This window comes from Oxyura jamaicensis, chromosome 3 (assembly GCF_011077185.1).
Source record: "Oxyura jamaicensis isolate SHBP4307 breed ruddy duck chromosome 3, BPBGC_Ojam_1.0, whole genome shotgun sequence".
NCBI classification, from domain to species: Eukaryota; Metazoa; Chordata; class Aves; order Anseriformes; family Anatidae; genus Oxyura; species Oxyura jamaicensis.
In genome coordinates, this window is record NC_048895.1 from 4527813 (window position 1) to 4548443 (window position 20631).

At 40.5% G+C, this 20631-nt stretch overlaps 1 protein-coding gene across 1 annotated transcript; it reads left to right on the forward strand.

Annotated features, from left to right (window-relative positions):
• The first annotated feature begins 3144 nt into the window (after positions 1–3144).
• On the forward strand, positions 3145–3543 carry LOC118163672 (ribonuclease H-like). Its single transcript, XM_035320558.1, has one exon. It carries the CDS (start codon positions 3145–3147, stop codon positions 3541–3543), a length of 399 nt encoding a protein of 132 aa, XP_035176449.1.
• Positions 3544–20631: the final 17088 nt, after the last annotated feature.

Genomic DNA, 20631 nt, shown 5'->3' on the forward strand with positions numbered 1-20631 from the left:
GATCCTGTGAGGGGAGATCCTGTGAGGGGAGATCCTGTGAGGGGAGAGAGGGTGTTAAGAGAATCTTAGTAGATAGGATGCTGATTAATGAATACCTAGATTGTCGTATTGAAAACAGATGCTGCTTAATGTCTTTGCTTATTCCTGTGCAAATTAATTGAAGCAAGAAGTCTTGGGGCCCCTCACAAAGGATGGTTCTTGACAAAAACGGGGAACCTGTCTCAGGAACCAGCTGAGGCCGACCCTGTGGTTTGGACAAGAGCCAAGGAGCAGCTGAGTGTGTACAAAGGCAGGAGGTGATGAAGAAGAGTCATCAGCCTTCATCCCCGTGACCCCTAGCGACCACCACCAGGAGACACTGTGCAAACACAGATGGGAGGAGCTTATGGAAATGACTTCTTGAAACTAATTTTAATATGAAGTGGGGATCGGTCATGCATATGTATAGGTGCATTGGGAAACTTCATGCATATGTAACTCTTTCCTGCATATAACCAAGGCGAGTTGCCGCGCACTGGGGTGTGCATGACTTTGGTGGGACTATCCCCTGTGCTTCCCAGAGCTCAATAAGCGTACCTACTTTACAATCTCACTGATTGTGGAGTCCATTTTCTGCATGTCAGTTTGGGAAGCCAGCCCGGAGGCTCTCTGCTCAACCGTAGTATCGACTGTGGAGCAGACACCCCTGGGTTCCCCCTGAGCATTTTCCTTGGAGGAGCCTCTGCTGCCAGCCGCTCAGCGCAGGAGCAGACAACGATCTCCTGAAGCCATGGATAAAACGGTATGTGTTCTAAGAAGGGCCCGTAAGCTGTACACGTGGCCAAGGCAGCTGGTAAATCGCACAGATGTCTGGCGTGCAGCATAGTCCTCATATGGGAGGAGGGCTTAGAGAAAGAGCTTGGAGGTAAATTGAGGTGGGGTTGCTCAGCATGCAGTATTGGACAAAGGTGTACCAAAGCAGATAAAATTCATCTGGCACCAGAGCCAGAGAGGAACAGGGTGTGGACTCAGATGGAATATCCGCTCCCCTGGACAGTCCTGAATCTTCCCATACTAGGAAGAAATCTGCCCCCATAACCTTACAAACACCTCTCCGAGAGATGGTAGGGCCTGATGGTGGGACGATGCTGATCAAAGTACCTTTTTCCACCACTGATTTAGGGGAATGGGAATGGGTTGCAAAGTATTCTTGGAGTGATCCAGTAAGTGTAACCAAACATTTCCAGTTCATTGTAAAACAGCGTAACCCTGACTGGAAGGACATACAGTTATTAATAATGAGTACATGACTGAGGCAGAGAAGCAACTGATTTTTCAAAACAGCAGGGAATTTGGCTGAAGACCATTATAGGATTACAAGAGGGGACATTAAGGAATACTTCTCTCTCCAAGACCCAAAGTGGGATGTTGATAGATCTGCGCATGTGGAAAGATTGCAGGAGTGTCAGGAGTGGATTTAAAAGGGAATGTAGAGGGCCATACCCAAAACCATAAACTGGTCAGCTTTATATGCAGTTAAACAGAGTCCTTCCGAGTCCCTGCCCGAATTCCTGGATTGACTGAGGGATGTAGTGTGCTGTAGTACACCACTGGATCCTGGGTCAGAGGTAGGAATACAACAATTAGTCTCCCTGTTTTGGGGTCAGTCCACAGGGAACATCAGGCGCAAGCTCCAGAAGTTGCGTCCTACAGAAAGTAGAAGTCTGGAAGTATTGCTGGGTGAAGCTTGGAGAGTATTTAGTAGTAGAGAGGAAGGATATAGACAAGGGCAAAGGAGACTGATAGTGGTTGTCAGGGAAGAGAAGGAAAAGAGGCCTAGACAAGAACGGTCCTGATTAGGCAAGGATCAATGCGCTCTGTGTAAGAAGTTTGGTCATTGGAAAAAGGAATGTCCAAGAAACAAAGAAAGGGGAGAAAGCCACCAGACAGAGAGAATAGTAGCCCATGCAAAGGAAGTTTGACGGGGACCTTGGGAATCTACCCTAGCAGATCCACTGGTTATAATAAAGCTAGGGAAGAAACAACAAGAAGTAGAATTTCTAGTTAACATGGGCAACATCCAGTTTTGAATCAAGCCTTGATGCCCCCAGGAAATGACTATATCATGGTGCAAGGGGCAACTGGTCAAAGTGAAGGCATATTTCTGTGAGCCTCTAAAATACAAACTGGGAAAACAATGGGGCATCCACAAATTTCTGTCTATGTCCAACTCCCCAAAAGCCCTTCTAGGGAGAGATTTGTTGAGACAACTGGGTGCAAAGATTACCTTTGAAAAAGGGGAAATTACTCTGAAGATCAGCAGTACATTCAAATTCTGAGTCTATCCCTAACTAGTCTTCTTACTGAAGGAAAAATCAGCAAAGAGATTCTAGACCAAGTATATCCTGGGGTATGGGCCACTGATGTACCAGGAAAGGCAAAGAATGTTCCACCTCTTGAGGTTAAACTCAGGGAAGGTTGACAAGCAGTAAGAGTTAAACAATACCCTCTAACAAAGGAAGATAGGGAAGGAATTCAGCCAGTAATAGAAAAATATTTACTATTTGGATTAAGGTTAAACCACTACATGCACTAACAACCACTGATCAGAAACACCTTAAATGGGACAAGGAGACCACGCAAGCCTTTGAGTTACTGAAGAAGGCTTTGGTGTCGGCCCTGGCTTTAGGGCTTCCCAATGTGAGTAAGCCATTTTTCCTTTTCTCCCATGAGAAGTAGGGGATTACTGTGGGAATATTAGCACAAGATCTGGGCCCATATCGACAAGCAGTTGCCTACTTTTCCAAGCAATTGGATGCAACTGCAAGGGGTTGGCCTGGATGCTTACAAGCAGTCGCAGCAGTAATATTGAACGTAGGAGAAGCCCAAAAATTTACCCTGGGCCAGAAAATGACTGTTCTAGTGTCCCACACAGTATCTGCAGTACTAGAAGCAAAATGTGGACATTGGCTATCTCCACAAAGATTCCTGAGATATGGGATATACTGGTAGAATAGGATGATGTGGAGATCGTAGTCACTAACATTGTCAACCCAGCTTCTTTCCTCAGCGGAAACACGGGAGAACCTGTGCATCATGACTGCTTGGAGACTATTGAAGCAACATATGCCACCCATCCAGACCTGAGAGACAATCCTATGGAAGATGGGGAGAACTGGTTTTACGGATGGAAGCAGCTATGTTCTGGGTGGTAAGAGGCATGCAGGATATGCCATCACCACCAGCCAAGAACTAATGGAGTCAAAGCCTCTGCCCATGAATACCTCTGCACAGAAGGCGGAAATAATTGCTCTGACTCGTGCCTTGGAATTGGCCCAAGGCAAAACTGTGAACATCTATACAGACTCCAAGTATACCTTCAGGGTCGTAGATGCACATGGAGCAATCTGGAAGGAAAGAGGATTATTAAACTCTCAGGGCAAAAACATAAAGTATACAGAAGAGGTCCTGAAACTGTTAGAGGCAGTCCAACTCACTGAGAAAGTGGTGATTATGCACATTAAGGCACACCAGAGAGTGAGATCAGAATTGGAAAGGAAATGAGCTGGTAGACAGAGAGGCAAAACAAGTAGCTAAAACCGAGGTAAATACAGAAGGGGCTTTGATCCCTGATGGACGAATTTCCCTAGAAGGTAAGCCAGAATACACTAAAGAGGATCAGAAACTCATATCAGATTTAGAAGGGTCATATAACAAAGAAGCGTGGGCTCCCACCCCACAAGGAAACCTAATTATTCCTTCCTGCCTAATATGGGATTTGGTAGAGAAGAACATAGGAAGAGGCACTGGGGAGCAGAGGCCATGTATAAACATCTAATTGGAGAAATTGTGGCCAGAAACCTATATACCATGGTGAGACAGGTAACTCAGCAATGTGATCTTTGCCTCCATACTAATCCCAAGAATACCCCCAAGCCAGAAATGGGCCAAATTGGAAAAGGTCATGGGCCTGGACAACAGTGGCCGATTGATTTCACAGAACTCCCAAGAAAAGGGAGGTATCGGTATTTATTGGTATTAACTGACACCTTTTCAGGATGGCCAGAAACATTCCTGACCAGAACAACTAAGGCTCAGGTCGTAACTGAAATATTACTACAGGAGATAATACCACATTTTGGGGTTTCAGCAGCTATATTCTCTGTCAGAGGATCACACTTTATCTCAAAAGTGGTACAACAGTTTAGCTGCCATTTGGGTATGGACTGGCAACTTCATACCCCATATCGCCCTCAGTTGAGTGGCCAAGTAGAAAAAATGAACCACTTAAACAGCAAATTGTGAAATTGGAACAAGAAGCAAATTTGGCCTGGCCTCAGTCTCTTCCTTTAGCTCTTTTGCGTATACGAACTAGACCAAGGACGAAGGAGGGACTAAGCCCCTTTGAAATCTTGTACGGATGACTCTACAGAATAGAGAGAGGAATATCCGTGCAAGCTGGGGATGAAATTATGACCTTCTATATGGTGGCATTAGGTAAACAGCTCAACAGAATTGGAAATCATGTGAATGGGACGCGGGGTAGAGGGCTGGATGGACCAGCGCACAATATACAACCTGGAGATTGTGTATGTAAAGTCTCTTGCTGAAAAGACTTTGGAACCACAGTGGGAAGGACCATTCCAGGTACTCCTTACCTCTTTCACAGTGATCACAATCAAGGAGCAGAGGACCTGGATCCATCACACCAGAGTGAAAAAGACACCCAAGACCCCATGGAAGGTTACTCAGGTGCAACCAGGAAAGTTAGATTTTTCATGGTCTTAACGGTATCACTGATAAAGGGAACTGAACAGGGGGAGCACAATACTTACATGAAACTCACCCAGGCAGTGGAGTGATAGTTTCAACCTTTCTGACTGTTGGATGGGCATGCTGCTGCCTAAAGGCAACCTAGAATTCCCAGTATGGGGTATACCCAGTATGGATTGGACACTGACATTTGCTCACCCAAGAAATGGAACATGTCCGTTTGGCAATGATGCTCATAAACATCTAGGGGAAAGATTTGAACTATTCCCACGGGAGAATGTTAACATACACACCAGTTGTTTAAATGATAGCTTTCCATGCGTAGGTACAAGTCCACTTAGCCATTTAGCCCAGGAACCCAACAACTGCAGTATGGCAGAATATGTAGGAACTTTTAATCTGACTAAAATTAAAGGTTATGGTGCAGAAGGCACAATATGTGCCAATAACAAAGATAATACAAACTCAGGCCTCAATCCTCTCGTGCAAACCTGCAAGTTACAAATAGGATTCTATTGGTTATGCGGAGATGGACGTGCCCTCAAATTGGAAGGGTCATTGTACAGGGGGCTACCTCAGTCCTCAAGGGGGTATATTCACTGGACCACCTGTAGGAATAGTCCGAACTTTATGGAGACAAACACATACTGCTCTGGATAACCCCCTTGTGATGAGACCTACGGGATTTCATAGTTTTGTAAGGTGGTTAATTCCATCCCTGGGAGTAAGTGAATTAGAAAAAGGTATTGTAAATATCTCAGCCACGTTGGAAATTATGGAAAATGCCACAGCTGATGCTCTTTTGGCATTGCAGGAAGAAATTTCTTCCTTACACAAAGTAGTGCTTAGGAATAGGATGGGATTAGATATGCTTTTAGCCGAAGAGGGAGGATTATGTACAGTCATAAACCAAACTTGCTGTGCATATGTAAACAAATGAAAACAGAGACCAACCTGGAGAAGATTTGGGAAAATAATTTTTTGGGGAAAATTTTGTATGCAGTAGCCCAGGATGAGACATCCTGGGGATTTACAGATTTGGTAGAAAATTGACTTCCTGGTTGCCAAACCTAACATGGCTGAAGCAGTTGTCTATCACAATAATTGTGGTCATAATTTTGTCCCTGGTTCTTTGCATGGTGATCTGATGTACCTTATGGTGTTTTAAAGGTACAGGAGATTCCTACAGTGTATGGAAAAAGAACCAACTAAGACGTTAGAAAAGGGGGGACTGAGAGAGAGAGTTAAGAGAATCTTAGTAGATAGGATGCTGATTAACGAATACCTAGATTGTTGTATTGAACTAGTACACATTGCTTAATATCTTTGCTAACTATTGTGCAAATTAACTGAAACAAGAAGTCTTGGGGCCCCTCACAAAGGATGGTTCCTGACAAAAACGGGGAACCCGGCTGAGACTGACCCTGTGGTTTGGACAAGAGCCAAGGAGCAGCTGAGTCTGCACAAAGGCAGGAGGTGATGAAGAGTCATCAGCCTTCATCCCCGTGACCCCTAGCGACCACCACCAGGAGACACTGTGCAAACGCAGATGGGAGGAGCTTATGGAAATGACTTCTTGAAACTAATTTTAATATGAAGCGGGTATCGGTTATGCATATGCATTGGGAAATTTCGTGCATAGGTAACTCTTTCCTGCATATAACCAAGGCGAGTTGCCGCACTGGGGTGTGCACGACTTTGGTGGGACTATCCCCTGTGCTGCCCAGTGCTGAATAAACATACCTACTTTACAATCTCACTGATTGTGGAGTCCATTTTCTGCATGTCAGAGGGAGCCCCTCTGAGGGAGCCCTGTGGGTATGCAGGCCCAGGCTGGTGGCAGGGGATGGACTGGGCTCTAAGGGCATAGGGTGCTGCCTCAGGCACCCCCTGGCTGGCCCCTATCCTGCCCTAAGGCCTCTGGGGCTTCATCCCCGCCATCAGCCATGTATCTTAGGGTGTCCGGCTCTCTGCGGCATGTCTGCGCCCCGCAGCCTGCTTTGGGCACGGCTGCCTGGCACAGAGGAGAGTGAAGGCTTTAACTGAACAAGGAGCACTCTTCTGCCACATGTAGGGGATGAATGGGGTGATCTTAGGGCACAGACTGGGTTCTCAGGGGTAATGCAGGTTCAGCAGCTGTGGTTGCGCATCTTGCTGTCACCAAAAGGAGTTCAGGAATGAACTTAGCAATTTTAGTATCAAAAAACAGCCTCGTGTGAGTTCTGTTGTACAAACAAATGTGCTGTATTAAAACTTGCGTTCAGTGAAAGTACTTGGTATCTGCATACGTTTCAAAACCTTACCTGGAGGAATAGTAGTTCTAGAGTTTTTACAAAAAGGTCTAATTTCTGAGGGGAGGATAATTATGAAGCATTTATCCCAGGAACAAGCATTGCAGTTCTTACCACCGCTTTACTAAAGTAAAGCTTTCCTTTTGATGATAGTCCTGGGACACCAATGTACTGTCAGTGAAACTGTTTATAGAAGATGTATTTTCAATTTGTAGGATACCATATTGTCTTGGTAGAATCTAAAGGAAACTTCCTACATAGCACTCAGATGTTGTTCACCAGAGCTATGGCCAGTTGGAAGGCAGGAAAAGTTTATACTTAAGTTCATTTGCACAGGTTTTTTAAAGTGATTTGTACTTTCCTCTGTGTGTTCAGCTTGAGACTTCACAAGGAAGTCTATCCTCTTAGAAATGCTGACTTTTGCTCACAAAAAGTCTTCTAAAGTCATCCTCATTTTTTTTTTTTCCTGAACTGAAAAACTGATCTTGCAGTTGTCTTGAGAAACTGTGCTGGTACCTTTTGCTCTTTTTTTTTTTTTTTTCTTTTTAATGTGCTTATTTTTTCTCCTAAGTGGAACCACAGTAGTGATTTGGGAGTACTAGTTTTTTTTTGGAAAGGTGTATGTTGTCTTTAGCAGTCTTGGAAACTAACTACCCCAGAGTATTAAATGGGGTATATAGGTGTTAATTTTTGCTGCTAGTGTTGTTTGCTAAACTACACTCTTACATTAGAGATTATTGCAGCATGTAAAATAAAATGGCACTCATAGAAGCTAATTTATTAGCTTAATGAAAATAAGCCCTTTGATTCCTCCCTGAGTTATTAAAATAGGAGTTACAAAATTGAATTGGAAAATGGAGAGACATAGACGCATCTATGCCCCTTTGTCCACATGTATGTGTTCTGTATCAATTATGGTTTCAAGTGGTCTGCCCTAATAGTCTGAGCTCCTAGCATGTGAAATATAAGCCTCTCAATTACTGTTTGTTTTTTGTCTACAAGCTCTAAGAAGCTTGTGGTTGAACCTGCTAGGATAAGTTCTCCATGGCTTTATATATTAAATAAATTAAAATAAAAAATAAATAAAAATAATAATAAAAAAAAAAACAACTAGCAGAACAGAAAGGAGTATAGAAAGAAATACAAATACTTGGCCATAGCATGCTGAGGATAATAACAGAGAAGGTGGCTTCCTGTGGGACCACTTGTCCACAAAATGTGTGTCTTGTAGAGTAATTCATGCAGACATAAAATGAAGAATTCAGTAACACTAAAGTCATTACTTCAGGTTGTATAAATCTTTAATTTTTTCCTACTTTATTATTCTAAAACTGTTTTCACTGGCAAAAACATTTCAATATTTGTTGAAGTGAATGGATAATTACAGCACTAGCTTAATAAACCTTTTTTTTCTGATTTTTTTTTTTTTTGTATGTGAATGCTGAAGTTTTATCACAGAACACCGGTTAACTTAAAAAAAAATCTCTACAATTTACTTAACTTTCCTTGCATTATAGATGACAGCATATATAATGTTCTGAGCGCTTGCTGTCGGTATCTTAAAGTTTGCCTTTAAATAAAGTTTCATGCTTCTTTAAAAATCAATTAACTTCTACAAAGGAGTTTAAGGAGCAAGTAGGTTTAAGTGGGAGCTAACCCTTTCAACTAAGGGTCCGTTAATAGGTTTATATATATTCATGCTGGGAGCTTATTCTGTTATGTTAAATGAACTAAGTTACTAGCTCTGCAATGCCATGTGAGATTATGAAATTGCAAAGTATATGGAATAGTTCAGAACTGAATTTAAGAATTATACCTTCTCAGTAGGTTATTTGTTCTCCAGTGCACTCGTTTCTTTAGCTGAAGCAGCTTTTAAGATCAGAGTCCAAAAAAGGAAGGCATTTGACATGATTAATACTCAATATTGAGCAATGATGTGTTATGTTTCCAATCTGAACAGGTACTTCCTTACTGGTAGAGAATCACCAAAGAGAATGTTTGTCAAAACCAAGTCATTAAAACAACACTTAGCCTAGCAACACCGAGCTTGTCTTAATACAGGAAACCTACCGTCAGTATAGTTGCCTTCCCTAACAGTAATAATGTAGGGCATAGGGCAGGATCATGCAGAAAATCTCAAATGATGGAAATAAAGATCACTGCTAAATTACTGGTAGTGTGAAGTATGTATCTTAGCAGAAAGGAGCTCGACAGTTATGGACTGTGCTGTTGCTGCTCAGTTACAAAAAGGAACTTTATACTGCTTTTTCTGAAGACTTCTCATTAGCTTTACACCTTTACAGGTTGCATGTGTTCTGCCTTGAAACTGGTGGGCTGTGTGCAAGAACTGTTTTTTCCTATCACTTTAACCCATTTCTTCTGTGAAATTTAACACTTTCAGGTTGTTCCTGTAGTAATTCCCAAAAGATTTCTAGCAGTAAGAAAATTGTAATTACAACTACTTTATATTCTACTCTTACCTATGATTCTCAACTGCCCTACCGGTTCCAAAAGTGCTCTGGGATTCTTTGTCCTCAGTTTTCATTTTGTGGATTTGAGTTGTGTTTTTACATATAATTCTGGGAAGGCCAGGGAAATAACATTAATATCCAAATATTTGTTTTTCAGGCAGAAGCTGAGGAGATGCAAGACCATACGTTCCCAGATTAGGTCCTGTGTGATGTATTACTGAAGGAGGTGCCACGCCATCAGGATAGCCACAGGTCAGATGGAGGGGCAGGAGGAGGTGTGACTGAAAGTTGCATATTAACTTAGCTTGCCTTAATTCAAGAAGGTGTTTGTGGAAGCTTTGTTACCCACAGATAGATGTTGTTTCTGTAGTCAAGTTCATAAAATTGTGAATTACTCTGCCCTTCATAAATGGAAACTGTAACTCTGAGTCTTTCTTACAAATAATAGTTGTCTTAAAGCAATCACAGCAGAGAGCTTCATTTTTACTGCATATGATTCATAAATCATATCTTTTTTATGAGGGGAGTTTTTGAAGTGTTTAAGAACTTGAATAGTTGGAATATGAACACTCATATTTTTAATCACGCACAGAAGTAAGTGCATCCTGTGACATCTGTCATGATGTTAACAAGCAGTGCTTTGTATCGCCTTGTTTACCTTAGCGTCATGGGTTGACTTGTCTAGTAATTAACAGATCTGTTGTTTTGGCAGTGCAACTTAGGAATGAAGATAGCGTTGCTACTGGTTGGAATGAATTTGTATGCAATTCAAAACCAGAATGAATAGATGGAGCAAGTTGCTGATGGGTTAAAAACAGGGTTGTAATTCTAACGCTTAGAATAAACAGTGTGTCTATGTATGTTTTGATGTTCTAACTAGCCCTGGTGTTCAACACAAACTGATGTCATAGCCCAGAAAGTCAGATATTTTGTTAACTCCTTTGGCTTGTGCAGAAGGTTCCCTTTTCTGTTTTCTTTTGTTTGTACTTTTATACAGGAGAAGAGTTCAAATCCTTGAGATTTGTTTGTTAAACTGAATGTTCACTATTTCTGTTTAAATTAGTTATTTCAGATGGAAGGTTAAATGCAGCTTTTTGCGCTTGCATCTGTAACATCCCAGAACGAAATGTGTTCTTTAAAAATCGTGACAGTAAACCAGGCCTTAGTTTGGCAAGTTTGTAGGCTATATCCTGTGCTTGAACAGGGGGGTAGTTCCTAGCTCTCCTGTAGTAGGAAGCAGTCATCACTGGCTCTGCTTATTTCAAATAACTCAAATAACTTTTGGTGGAAATGGCCCTCATATCTTTATGCAAGATTTGGCTGTTACTAACAAGCTGTAGTATGAGAAGACAGAATACTTCTTTCCTCTCTTCTGTAAGAAGCTTGGTAAAAGGTTGTTCAGAAACTGAGTGCAGTCATAAAAAAGCAGCTCTTTTAACAGGATAAATGTATCTGGATCTCGACTTCTTTCTAATACACATACCATCGGTCATTATTGTAAGCTTACGCCTGGTGTTTTGTTGCCACTGTTCCCTGTCTGTTGTCTCCTTTATTATATGTTCAGTCTGGAATTTAGGCCTTGCTGAAATCAATAGGAAAACTTGGTCGGGTTTCAGGTCAGCAATGTGCCCTGGAAGTGATAAATGCTAACGGTGCTGGACTGTATCAACAGGAGTGTAGCCAGTAGATGAAGTGAAGTGATTATTCCTTTCAGCTTGGCACTCACTAGGCTGCATCTAGAGCACAATGCCTGGTTTTTGGTCCTTCAGTACAAGAACCATGTTGAAAACCCCATGGAAGCTCTTCAGAGGCCAGGCAATAAGAGAGGGAGAGGTCGAGTGAGCTGGGCTGCTTCTTTCTGGAAAAGAGATGGCTGAGGGGACACCTACAGGCAGCCCCCCAGTGCCCAGAATAACTCTACAGGAAAGGGCGAGCCAAGTTCTTTCAGATGCATGGCTGGAGAACAAGAGGCAACAAGGATAAATGCAAGTGGGAGGCTCCTACTGGAGATGAGGGGACTACTCCACACTGTAAAAATAAGCATAACAAAGCTGTGAGCTGCTTGGTCTGAATTTGGCATTTGTTGTGGCTTGAGTGGGAGGTTGGATGCTTGAGCAGAGATGTCCTAAGGTCCCTTCCTTAGTCTGAGTGATTCGAAGGAACTTTAAGTTCTGCGTTGGTGTATATAACTTTCAGTAATATTTTTGTATGCGAAAATGTTGCTTATTTCTGGTCTTTGAACAGAGTTTAACTCCTAGTATGGTCGGATGATTTTCTTCAATTGACATCGCTAATTTTGATTTTAATAAATGCTGTCAGAAATCTTTTCTGGCCTCTGCAAGAAATAGATGTTGAAATGATTAGTTATCTTGTACCCCACTAGCACATATTATATGATGAAACTGCATTGGAGGAGTGTTTACAGGTTTAATATATTTATCTTTCCCAAAGAATCAAATCTCTGCTACTTCATTTTAAACCTGGGTGCTGTGAGTCGATTTTTCAGGTGTTTGTGAATGTATGCCAGTATCACCGATACTAACCCCTGGGCAGAGGAAGAAATGTATAATACAGTGAGAGTGAAGTTGGGAAGTGGGAGTATTTAGTTTTAGTTTTCCTTTGCCAAAGGAAAACTGAAGTGGATGTAAATTAGTCCTGTGTAATACCTTACACCCACGTCGTTAGAGACTTGAAGGATCTGCTTTCCTACCTTTTATGAGGAGATCTTAACTTTCCATGAAAACCAGCAGCAAATATGGTGTAGGTAGGAATGGTGTAGGCAGGTAGGCAGAATCAAGAGAATAGTTTAGTCTATTTGCTCTTCACAAGGGCCCCACAATTTGTGGCAGCAATAATATTTTGAATGTTTTCCTTATCCCTGCACATGCTGTTCATGGGTGAAAGGATGGGCCACTGCACTGGTTTTGTCACAAAATAAAGATGATGTGGATTAGCAAGAAGTGCTTACTAGCTTTCACCTTCAAGCTGGAAAGCTATGTAGCATTCTTCCTTCCTGTTATCTTCTCAAATGCAAGGTGGTTTTTTTGTTTGTTTGTTTGTTTGTTTGTTTTGTTTCGTTTTTATACTTCTGATAGTTTGGGGGTTTCTGAACACTCTTCCCATATTTTTTTCTCTATCAGTTCACTAGTTTGTCATTTGCAGTTTTAGCAGAAGAGCTTCTTGAACAATGCTTACTTTTGGTCTCTCGAGGTTTGTCAGAAGCAGGACTACTTTCTAATGTGGTGCACTAGCATTAGGTGGTGTGTACCTCAGAAAGGTGATGTTCTAAAAGCAGATGCAAGTAGGAGAAAAACCATCACCCTGTAAAGAGATCATGACACTAACTCGATGTAGGATTAATGAGCAGTGCAGGGGAGGGAGAAAGAGGCAGCTAAGGAAAGTAAGGGAAAGGAAAAGCAAAAGCAGGTGTTGTGTAATGGTGAAGTGAAGGGAATGAGGCATTCAGAGGAAATTGCCAGCTATAAATTTCCAAGGATGTTCAGGGAATGCACAACAAGCAATCTGTTAATGTCACCAGTGTCACTGTAAACAGCTTCAGCCTCTACCTCATTCTTCAGTAAAGGTCCTTTCCCAAACCTATTCAGGGGCTGGGGGGCTGGGAATTCTGCCGAGTTCTTGTTTGACCACACAATGTCCTTTGTGAAGACTTTATTCAGAAAGCAGGCAAAGATTTTGGGTGGCCTCATAGTTCACACTTTCTCATGCAGCCATCAGCTTAGTGCTATGATTTTCTGATGTAATGGGACCAGAAAATATGATGGGCTAATTATTGAATGTAGGAACTTGGTCTGGCCTTACAAGCTTACTTTATCGTTCTAGACATGGCAGAACTAATCCCCACCTAAGCATTCCTCTTCTCATTGAGCATCTGCTGTTGTTTTTAATTATTTTTTGTTTTGTTTTGTTTTGTTTGTTTGTTTTTTCTTTTTTCTTTTGGGAGAGATTCTAATGTATGTAACTTATTCTTCAATTACTTTTGGCTCTTTACCTTCCCAGTCCAAATTTGGCCAAACTATTTTTGCACTTTAATTTATTCTTGTATGGAAGAAAACAACTCATCTGTCTTGATGAACATCCTGACATGCGGAAAACGGACTCCACAATCAGTAAGACGTAAAGTAGGTACGCTTATTGAGCTCTGGGAAGCAGGGGGGGCAGTCCCACCAAAGTCATGCTCACCCCAACGCGGCAACTCGCCTTGGTTATATGCAGGAAAGAGTTACATATGCATGAAGTGTCCCAGTGCGCCTATACATATGCATGACCGATCCCCGCTTCATATTAAAATTAGTTTCAAGAAGTCATTTCCATAAGCTCCTCCCATCTGCGTTTGCACAGTGTCTCCTGGTGGTGGTCGCCAGGGGTCATGGGGATGAAGGCTGATAACTCTTCTTCATCATCACTAGTTGACTTCCTGCCTTTGTACACACTCAGCTGCTCCTTGGCTCTTGTCCAAACCACAGGGTCGGTCTCAGCTGGTTCTTGAGACAGGTTCCCCGTTTTTGTCAGGAACCATCCTTTGTGAGGGGCCCCAAGACTTCTTGTTTTGATTAATTTGCACAGTAGTAAACAAAGACATTAAGCAACATCTGTTTTTAATACAATAATCTAGGTATTTATTAATCAGCATCCTATCTACTAAGATGCTCTTAACTCCCTCTCTCAATCCCAGATCAATGATTTCAGAGGGGTTGTAAAAAGAATATTTAACAGCGTTTACAGATGATCTTAAGTTAGAAGATGATCTTAAGCTGCAGTAAGAAATAACGTAATCCAAAAACCTTGGAAACAGGGAATTGAACGTAACTGAGTGGAGAGGAAAAATACAAACTGATACGTCCTTGGAATAAAAAGTGAGAAGTTCAATACAAGGGAAAACTTGGAAGACAGTAATAGATATGGGAGCAAATGGAGAGCTGATTAGATGTCTTTGTTCAGTGACTGGGTGAAGAAAAGGACAATGTAACTATGGCATATCTGCGGGGATTGCTTTGAACAGAATCAGGGGAATGGCCTTCTTCATATAATTCTCATGAGACCACTCATGGAATGTTGTAGGTAGGCTTGAGTATATCATTACCAGTATGTTGCAAATAGATGGACACAATTTCAGAAAAAGATATGTTAGTTACTTCTTTCTTAGGAAGAAGAGAACAGAGGAATGAAATCAGTAACATGGCTGAGAGAAAAACAGGTGGGAACATATTAATAAATTTCCTGAGATAAACACCATTGATGAAAGTTTTAAGATAAGCATGTAATTTAAATAACTGTAAATAAGTGTTAGTCATTAAACTAGAAAACATTAATTTTTTTCACGGTATGTTCAGATTCATGAAAAATAGGTTTTGAGATAGAGCCAAATAACACTGGGAAGTATATTACAAGGGAGAAATTCTGCCTCTGCAATCTTTTCAAGGTGTAATGTTTGCGGTGTTTTTGCTGATAATGGAATTCCTTTTCAAGCTACACCTTGCTTGTCATGTTCATGTGAATAGCGTTGATGCCCAAAGGTAGGAAGACAAAGAGAAAGAACAAGAAACTTGTCCCCCTCAATAACTTGGCTATCCTTCTGTTAGGACACTTTCCTAGTTTTTACGTTGAACAGCCTGTGAAATTAAAATGTGTCCCAAGTGATGAACACGGGACTTCAATTCCAAAACACGTATCTTTAGCTTGTTCATTGTGGAAATCAATCAACTAATTACAAATCTTGGGGAGGGGAGGGAAGGTTTGGGGGGGGGGTAAGAAAGGAGTAGAAACTAGATCACTTCTTAGGGTTTTCTTGGAGATAGGATATTTTAAAAAAATAGTAAACTACAGCTTTCTGTTTTAGGGAAGTAAGTCAGTGTTGAAGTAAACTATAATATTCTTCCCAAATTTTTTGAAGACAAAGGTGCAGCTTCCTGAATCTATCAGCTGTAAATGATTAATGTGTAAGTAATTCTGATCCAATTCATTAAAATGTTTTATTTTTTTCAGGTTTTCATATGGAACTCTTTGATTTAGAGACTTTCTTGTGTGCTTTACATTATTTTCACTGATCTCTCTTTTTCAGACTATAATAAATTAATATTCAGCCTTTGGCAATCTATATTTTTAAAACACTTTCTTCTTTCATACCTGTGACCAAACTTAGTCTTTGATCCTGCTCCTCTGTGACTTCCCTTTTCTCCTCTAAAGGGAGAAGTAAGACTAAAATCAGGAGTATTCCTGTCCATAGAAAACTTTCCCTTGTGAGAATCCTCTGGACACGTTTAGCGGAAGAAAGCATCCCTGCAAGCTCTAAGTGTCTATGAACAATTAAGCAATTTATTATGTAGGCAGGATAGAACCAGAAGCTTGTCATCCCAGAATAAAAAGGAAAGAGTAAAATCATCCAACCTCAAAGCAAAAGGGAGCATTGTGGGTCTGAGACTTGACAATTTCCTGATCTACATGAGTAGTAAGTAGAGGGTTTCAGTCAGTACACAATTCCGTGGTAGACAAGACTCCTCTACTGTCTGTGGCAATATCTAAACAATAGATACATATCTACAAGAAGGAAAAGATGCAAACTTTCAGAAACTTTAGGAAAAAAAAAAAAAAAAAAAGCTTGTCATTGGCTTTGGATTATCTGTGGGCAAGACAAGTTCAAGATCTTCAAAGAACGAATTAGCAAGAAGCAGACGCTGTGTGAACCTCGCGCTGTGTGTGGTTAACAATGCTGTAACAAGACACAATCCTTTTGTGACAGAGGTTACCAGGCTTCTAAGGGTGATGTCAATGGCACCTTCAATGTCAAAAGTTTATTTCACTGTTCCCTGTAAGAAGACATTGTGTCAAAATAACTGCAACCACTTCTCAGTGTGATGTGTGTGAAGAAGGTGCTAGGAGGTACCAACGGCGAACTTGCACGTGGTTATGACAGTCCTCTTACAGCTTCATCTTGCCTTATGGTACTGTGGGAAAGATGGCTGCATACGTTTTCTTACCAGGGAATTAGATTTCAATAATTTGAGAAATGCAGGTCTTAAGATAGGTCTGCACAGAGAAAATTGGTAATTAGAAGCATGTGTTCTCCTGTAAGTGTTCCAGTGAACTGTCTGGATCAGGATGAAAGCCTAGATTAACACAGTGTGACAGTGTTGTACAGATGCAAACCTGGTGTGCCTTTAACCGTTTCAGCTAGGCTCGTAATGAGGTTAAAAACTTGTGCACTCATAGCATCTTTAGTTTGATTCTTTTTTACCTATAAAGTAAAATACATACTAGCAGTAGTGTGATTTTTAACTAGGTGTCACCTAACAGCAGTTAGCCATAAACCTAGAGCTCCGATGTTCCAGATCTTAGATGGAAAAGGATTTGGGATTCCGAATCTTAGTTTCAAGTTGCATGTCAGAATACAACTTAAATAAATAAATTAAAGGTTTGTAGGACAATGTACATGAAATACTCGTACCCTTTTTACCTGTTAGTTTTTTTTCATTCTTGCTTTGTTTAAAATTGTTAACCTAAAGGTTAGAGGAAATAGGGAGGTAGAAAATAATTTCACATAGTGATTCAGCCAAACAAGTTTGTGGTTGTAGCAGAATAATGACAAACTTCACTGTTTTATTTTATTATTATTATTTATTTTTTTTCTTGTCAGTGGGTTTTATGAATTTGATAAAATACTCCATAAAGTCTATGGTTAAAAAACAGAGATGCTACCTCCTCTTGCAGCAGATGTGCATCCCAGTTTAATAATTTCCCTCATGAAAATAAGTAGCTTGTAATGTTAATATTTTAAAATATGTTAGATCCTTAAACCTAAAGGGGAGAAGGGCATCCTGCCCATGCTGTTCAATAGATCATTCAAGTATGATCAATAATCTTGTTAGCAGGAATCTGTTCTATTTAACATTTACCACTAATGAGTTTTTTTTTTATCCTTTCCAACTGTGAAATAATACAGTGAAGTAGTCCAGAAGGTTGAATTATGGAGGAGGTCAGCATAGCACCAGAAATAGTCTATAATAAAGATATTTAGCAGAAAACACACCTTAAGCAACCTTATTTTTATTACAAAAATTTAAAATGTCATGTAAGGCGGCCTGTCTCTCCTGTCAAGTTCAGAGGCACAGCAATGAGCACTCCTTCATTAAATAGCGTAGCATCATGGCCCTGTATACAAAATCAATTTCTTTACAAATATTTATCACACCTGATTTAACAGAGTGGTATGAAATACATACTGCCCATAGGAGTAGAGAATGAGAAAATTTCCAAGCATAAGTATTTTTTGCATTCTAAGCGAGAGTGACTAGGATAACATAAAGCTCTAACAAGTCTCTATCAGCTAGCTTAAGTGGTGTCTACACGTTTTTAGTGTTTGGGGTGATCATTTCAGCATCTTTTGGAATAGTTGTTCAAGGCCAAACCCTATTTTTACTTGCTTCCTTTTGCACAGGAAGAAGTATAGGAAAAGGAAATCTCCTTATATATATATTGGTGGTTGGCATGCTCTAAAATATAGCTTTAGCTTTTCTAGACTGAGAAATCAACTTTGAAAGCAAACCAACAATAGAGGAATTTATGATTTTTTTTTTCAAAAGCCACACATTGTCCTATCTTATTCAGAGCAGGATTTTTCTAACAACCAAATTCTATGAGAGTCTGTTTTTCAAAGTTATGTAATAAAAATAATTGTCAAAACTATTATGATAGTCTAGACTACACACAAAAAGAGAACTCAAGGGAAATCATGGAGATTTTCCCATGGAAATAGAGAATGAAAAGACCAAAACATTTCATCTATTGTAAATAAGTATTATCTGTAACCTTTCAGAATAGTTTAGTTGCTTCTTGAAAGAAAATGGGTAGTGTAAATTGTTCTGGAAGAAACCGTGCTATTGTTAGCCCTGCTCTGTTGGGTTAGTGATAAGAGCTTGGGAAAGCTCTGTGATTTCCTAAGTAGACTATTAGCAAAGCTTCCCTCCTCTGTAACAGATATGCTAGTCGTATCAGATAGTAGCCTGTCAGAAAACACAAACTAAAGCATCTAGTTTAGCTGGAATAAATGGTGGTTTCTCACTTGGAAAATCTGTTCCGCTGCGGATTTCAGAAAAACAAAGACATTTCTTGGGCTGAGACACAGCATGCCTGTTCTGGGGGGGGCAGGCAATAGCCTTACGAAAGGGGTGGGAGGAAGGCTTTCCTCAATCTTCCCAGCCTGACACTATATTTTCCTCTACCTGTTGATAGCATGTGGAAAACAGTTCATGTAAAAGGGAAAGTTTGTGGAATCAGGTGAGAGATGTCTGCATTACAGCAGTAATATGTGAGCAAAAGACCATTGCAGATGCAAACTGGGTCTCAAGGGCAATAGGATTTTGTTCGTATGTGCTAGTATTTGGGTCACAAGCTTGATGAAAGTGGAGAACACAACCCATGGAGTTTGGGAATGGAAGCTATGAAATGTTACAGCAGCAGGGTCATCCCTTGTGACTTCTGGTAATTAGATAAAATTTGCTGATTAACGAGGCCATGGTTTCATGTACGCCTTCAGCTAGCACTGAAAACTAACCTGACAAAGTGATTTGTTTTAACCTGGATATGCATCACTGTGGTTAATGGCATAAAGATTAAATTACACAGGTAAACACCGCTTTTTCTATGTAAGTTATATAACTGATGCAAATAAGGCCACTCTTTGCATAGTCCACAAGAGGTGACTTGGAGAGCTGTGATAACACTGTGGAAAACCAGTAGGAAATAGTACCAGTGGATGGAATGTAAAACATATCTCAAGAAAAGTGTTTCCAGAAAAGGTAAGGTGAGGTTTCCAGAAAATCAGCTTTCCAGTAGCTGGATGGGGCAGGGTTGGTGGCAGTGGTAGATTCTGGGAGCAGCCCAGCGATCATCAGAAATATGATGATTGTGTCAGAAACGATGCAAATGTAAGGTGATAAGGCAGGCTGGAGGTCAACTCCCAAAGTCCACTGAAGACAAGCACAGCAAGGGCACGGCTGAGCACAGACCTGCCTACACAGCTTGGAAAAAGGATTGGAGGTTTCCACCAGAGATTAAATGTGCCAGCGGACTATGTGTTTGGGTGAGGTCTCAGATGAGGCTGCTCAGGATAATTAGAGTGCAAATAGATCTTAATCTTTCTAGGTACATTTTATTAAAGAAATCCCTTTTTGTATAGAGGAAAAAAGTACTTTCCTCTTGGATTAAGCTTTAGCCACTTTCATTTTCATCCTAGCAGAACTCCCTGTTACAAAAAGATCAAACGGTGCCAAATGCTGTTCTCATTAAGAACACCTGAACAACATACACTTTGTATAAAGTTTATCCCTGCTTTTAATTTAGGTTAATTGTAGCTTTGCAATAGCTACCCACAAGAGGGAAAAAAGTTTCCGCATCTGAGCTATAATTTGTATTTATAATTTTTATTATGATTGAAGGTATCACCAGTTTTAGTTCAAGGCACAATGTACACACACACACACAGCCAAAGACAAGTATTATTCCTCAAGTTTACTAAATAGGCCAAAAAATAACGTAGCAGTCTCACAACATTGATACAGAGGGAGAGTTGAGGAGTCTACGGACTTTGCCTTGCTCTTGTTTGCAGAAGAAATATTTTTGACCTGAAACGGAAGTCAAACATGTTAGCTACAAAATGCTGTCACAACATGAAACTGAATGCTTTCTAGGGCTGCCGAATTAGCATATGTCAGAAGATGATAAGGCTCCAAAGAAGCAGGTTTTATTCTGTTTCTTCCTTTTTTTTTTTGAGATGCAGATGGGGGGAAACATCTGGAGATTGTAGCCAACATTTAGCAATTGAGTTATTCAATTTTGTATTTGTTCTTTGTTTCCAGACAGATTTTCTCTAGTAAATATTGCTAGAACACTTAAATATGACATTTTTTCTCCTTTTTTGACAAGAGAAAAACCCTCTAGTTAAATGATTCTTTGAAGAGTAGTCCCTAATCCAGGGATCTTAACTTCAGCAACTGTAAAAGCTGCCTTTTCTTGCCTTGGAAGGTAAAACTGAAGAGCTTGGAAAGCCTTGGAAACTTGCTGCTAACCAATCTGCAAACCCCACATGCCTCCTATTTCTGTCA

Excerpts from the sequence above, each read along its gene's own strand:
- LOC118163672 (XM_035320558.1), top strand. The coding sequence starts at position 3,145 with ATGGGGAGAACTGGTTTTACGGATGGAAGCAGCTATGTTCTGGGTGGT.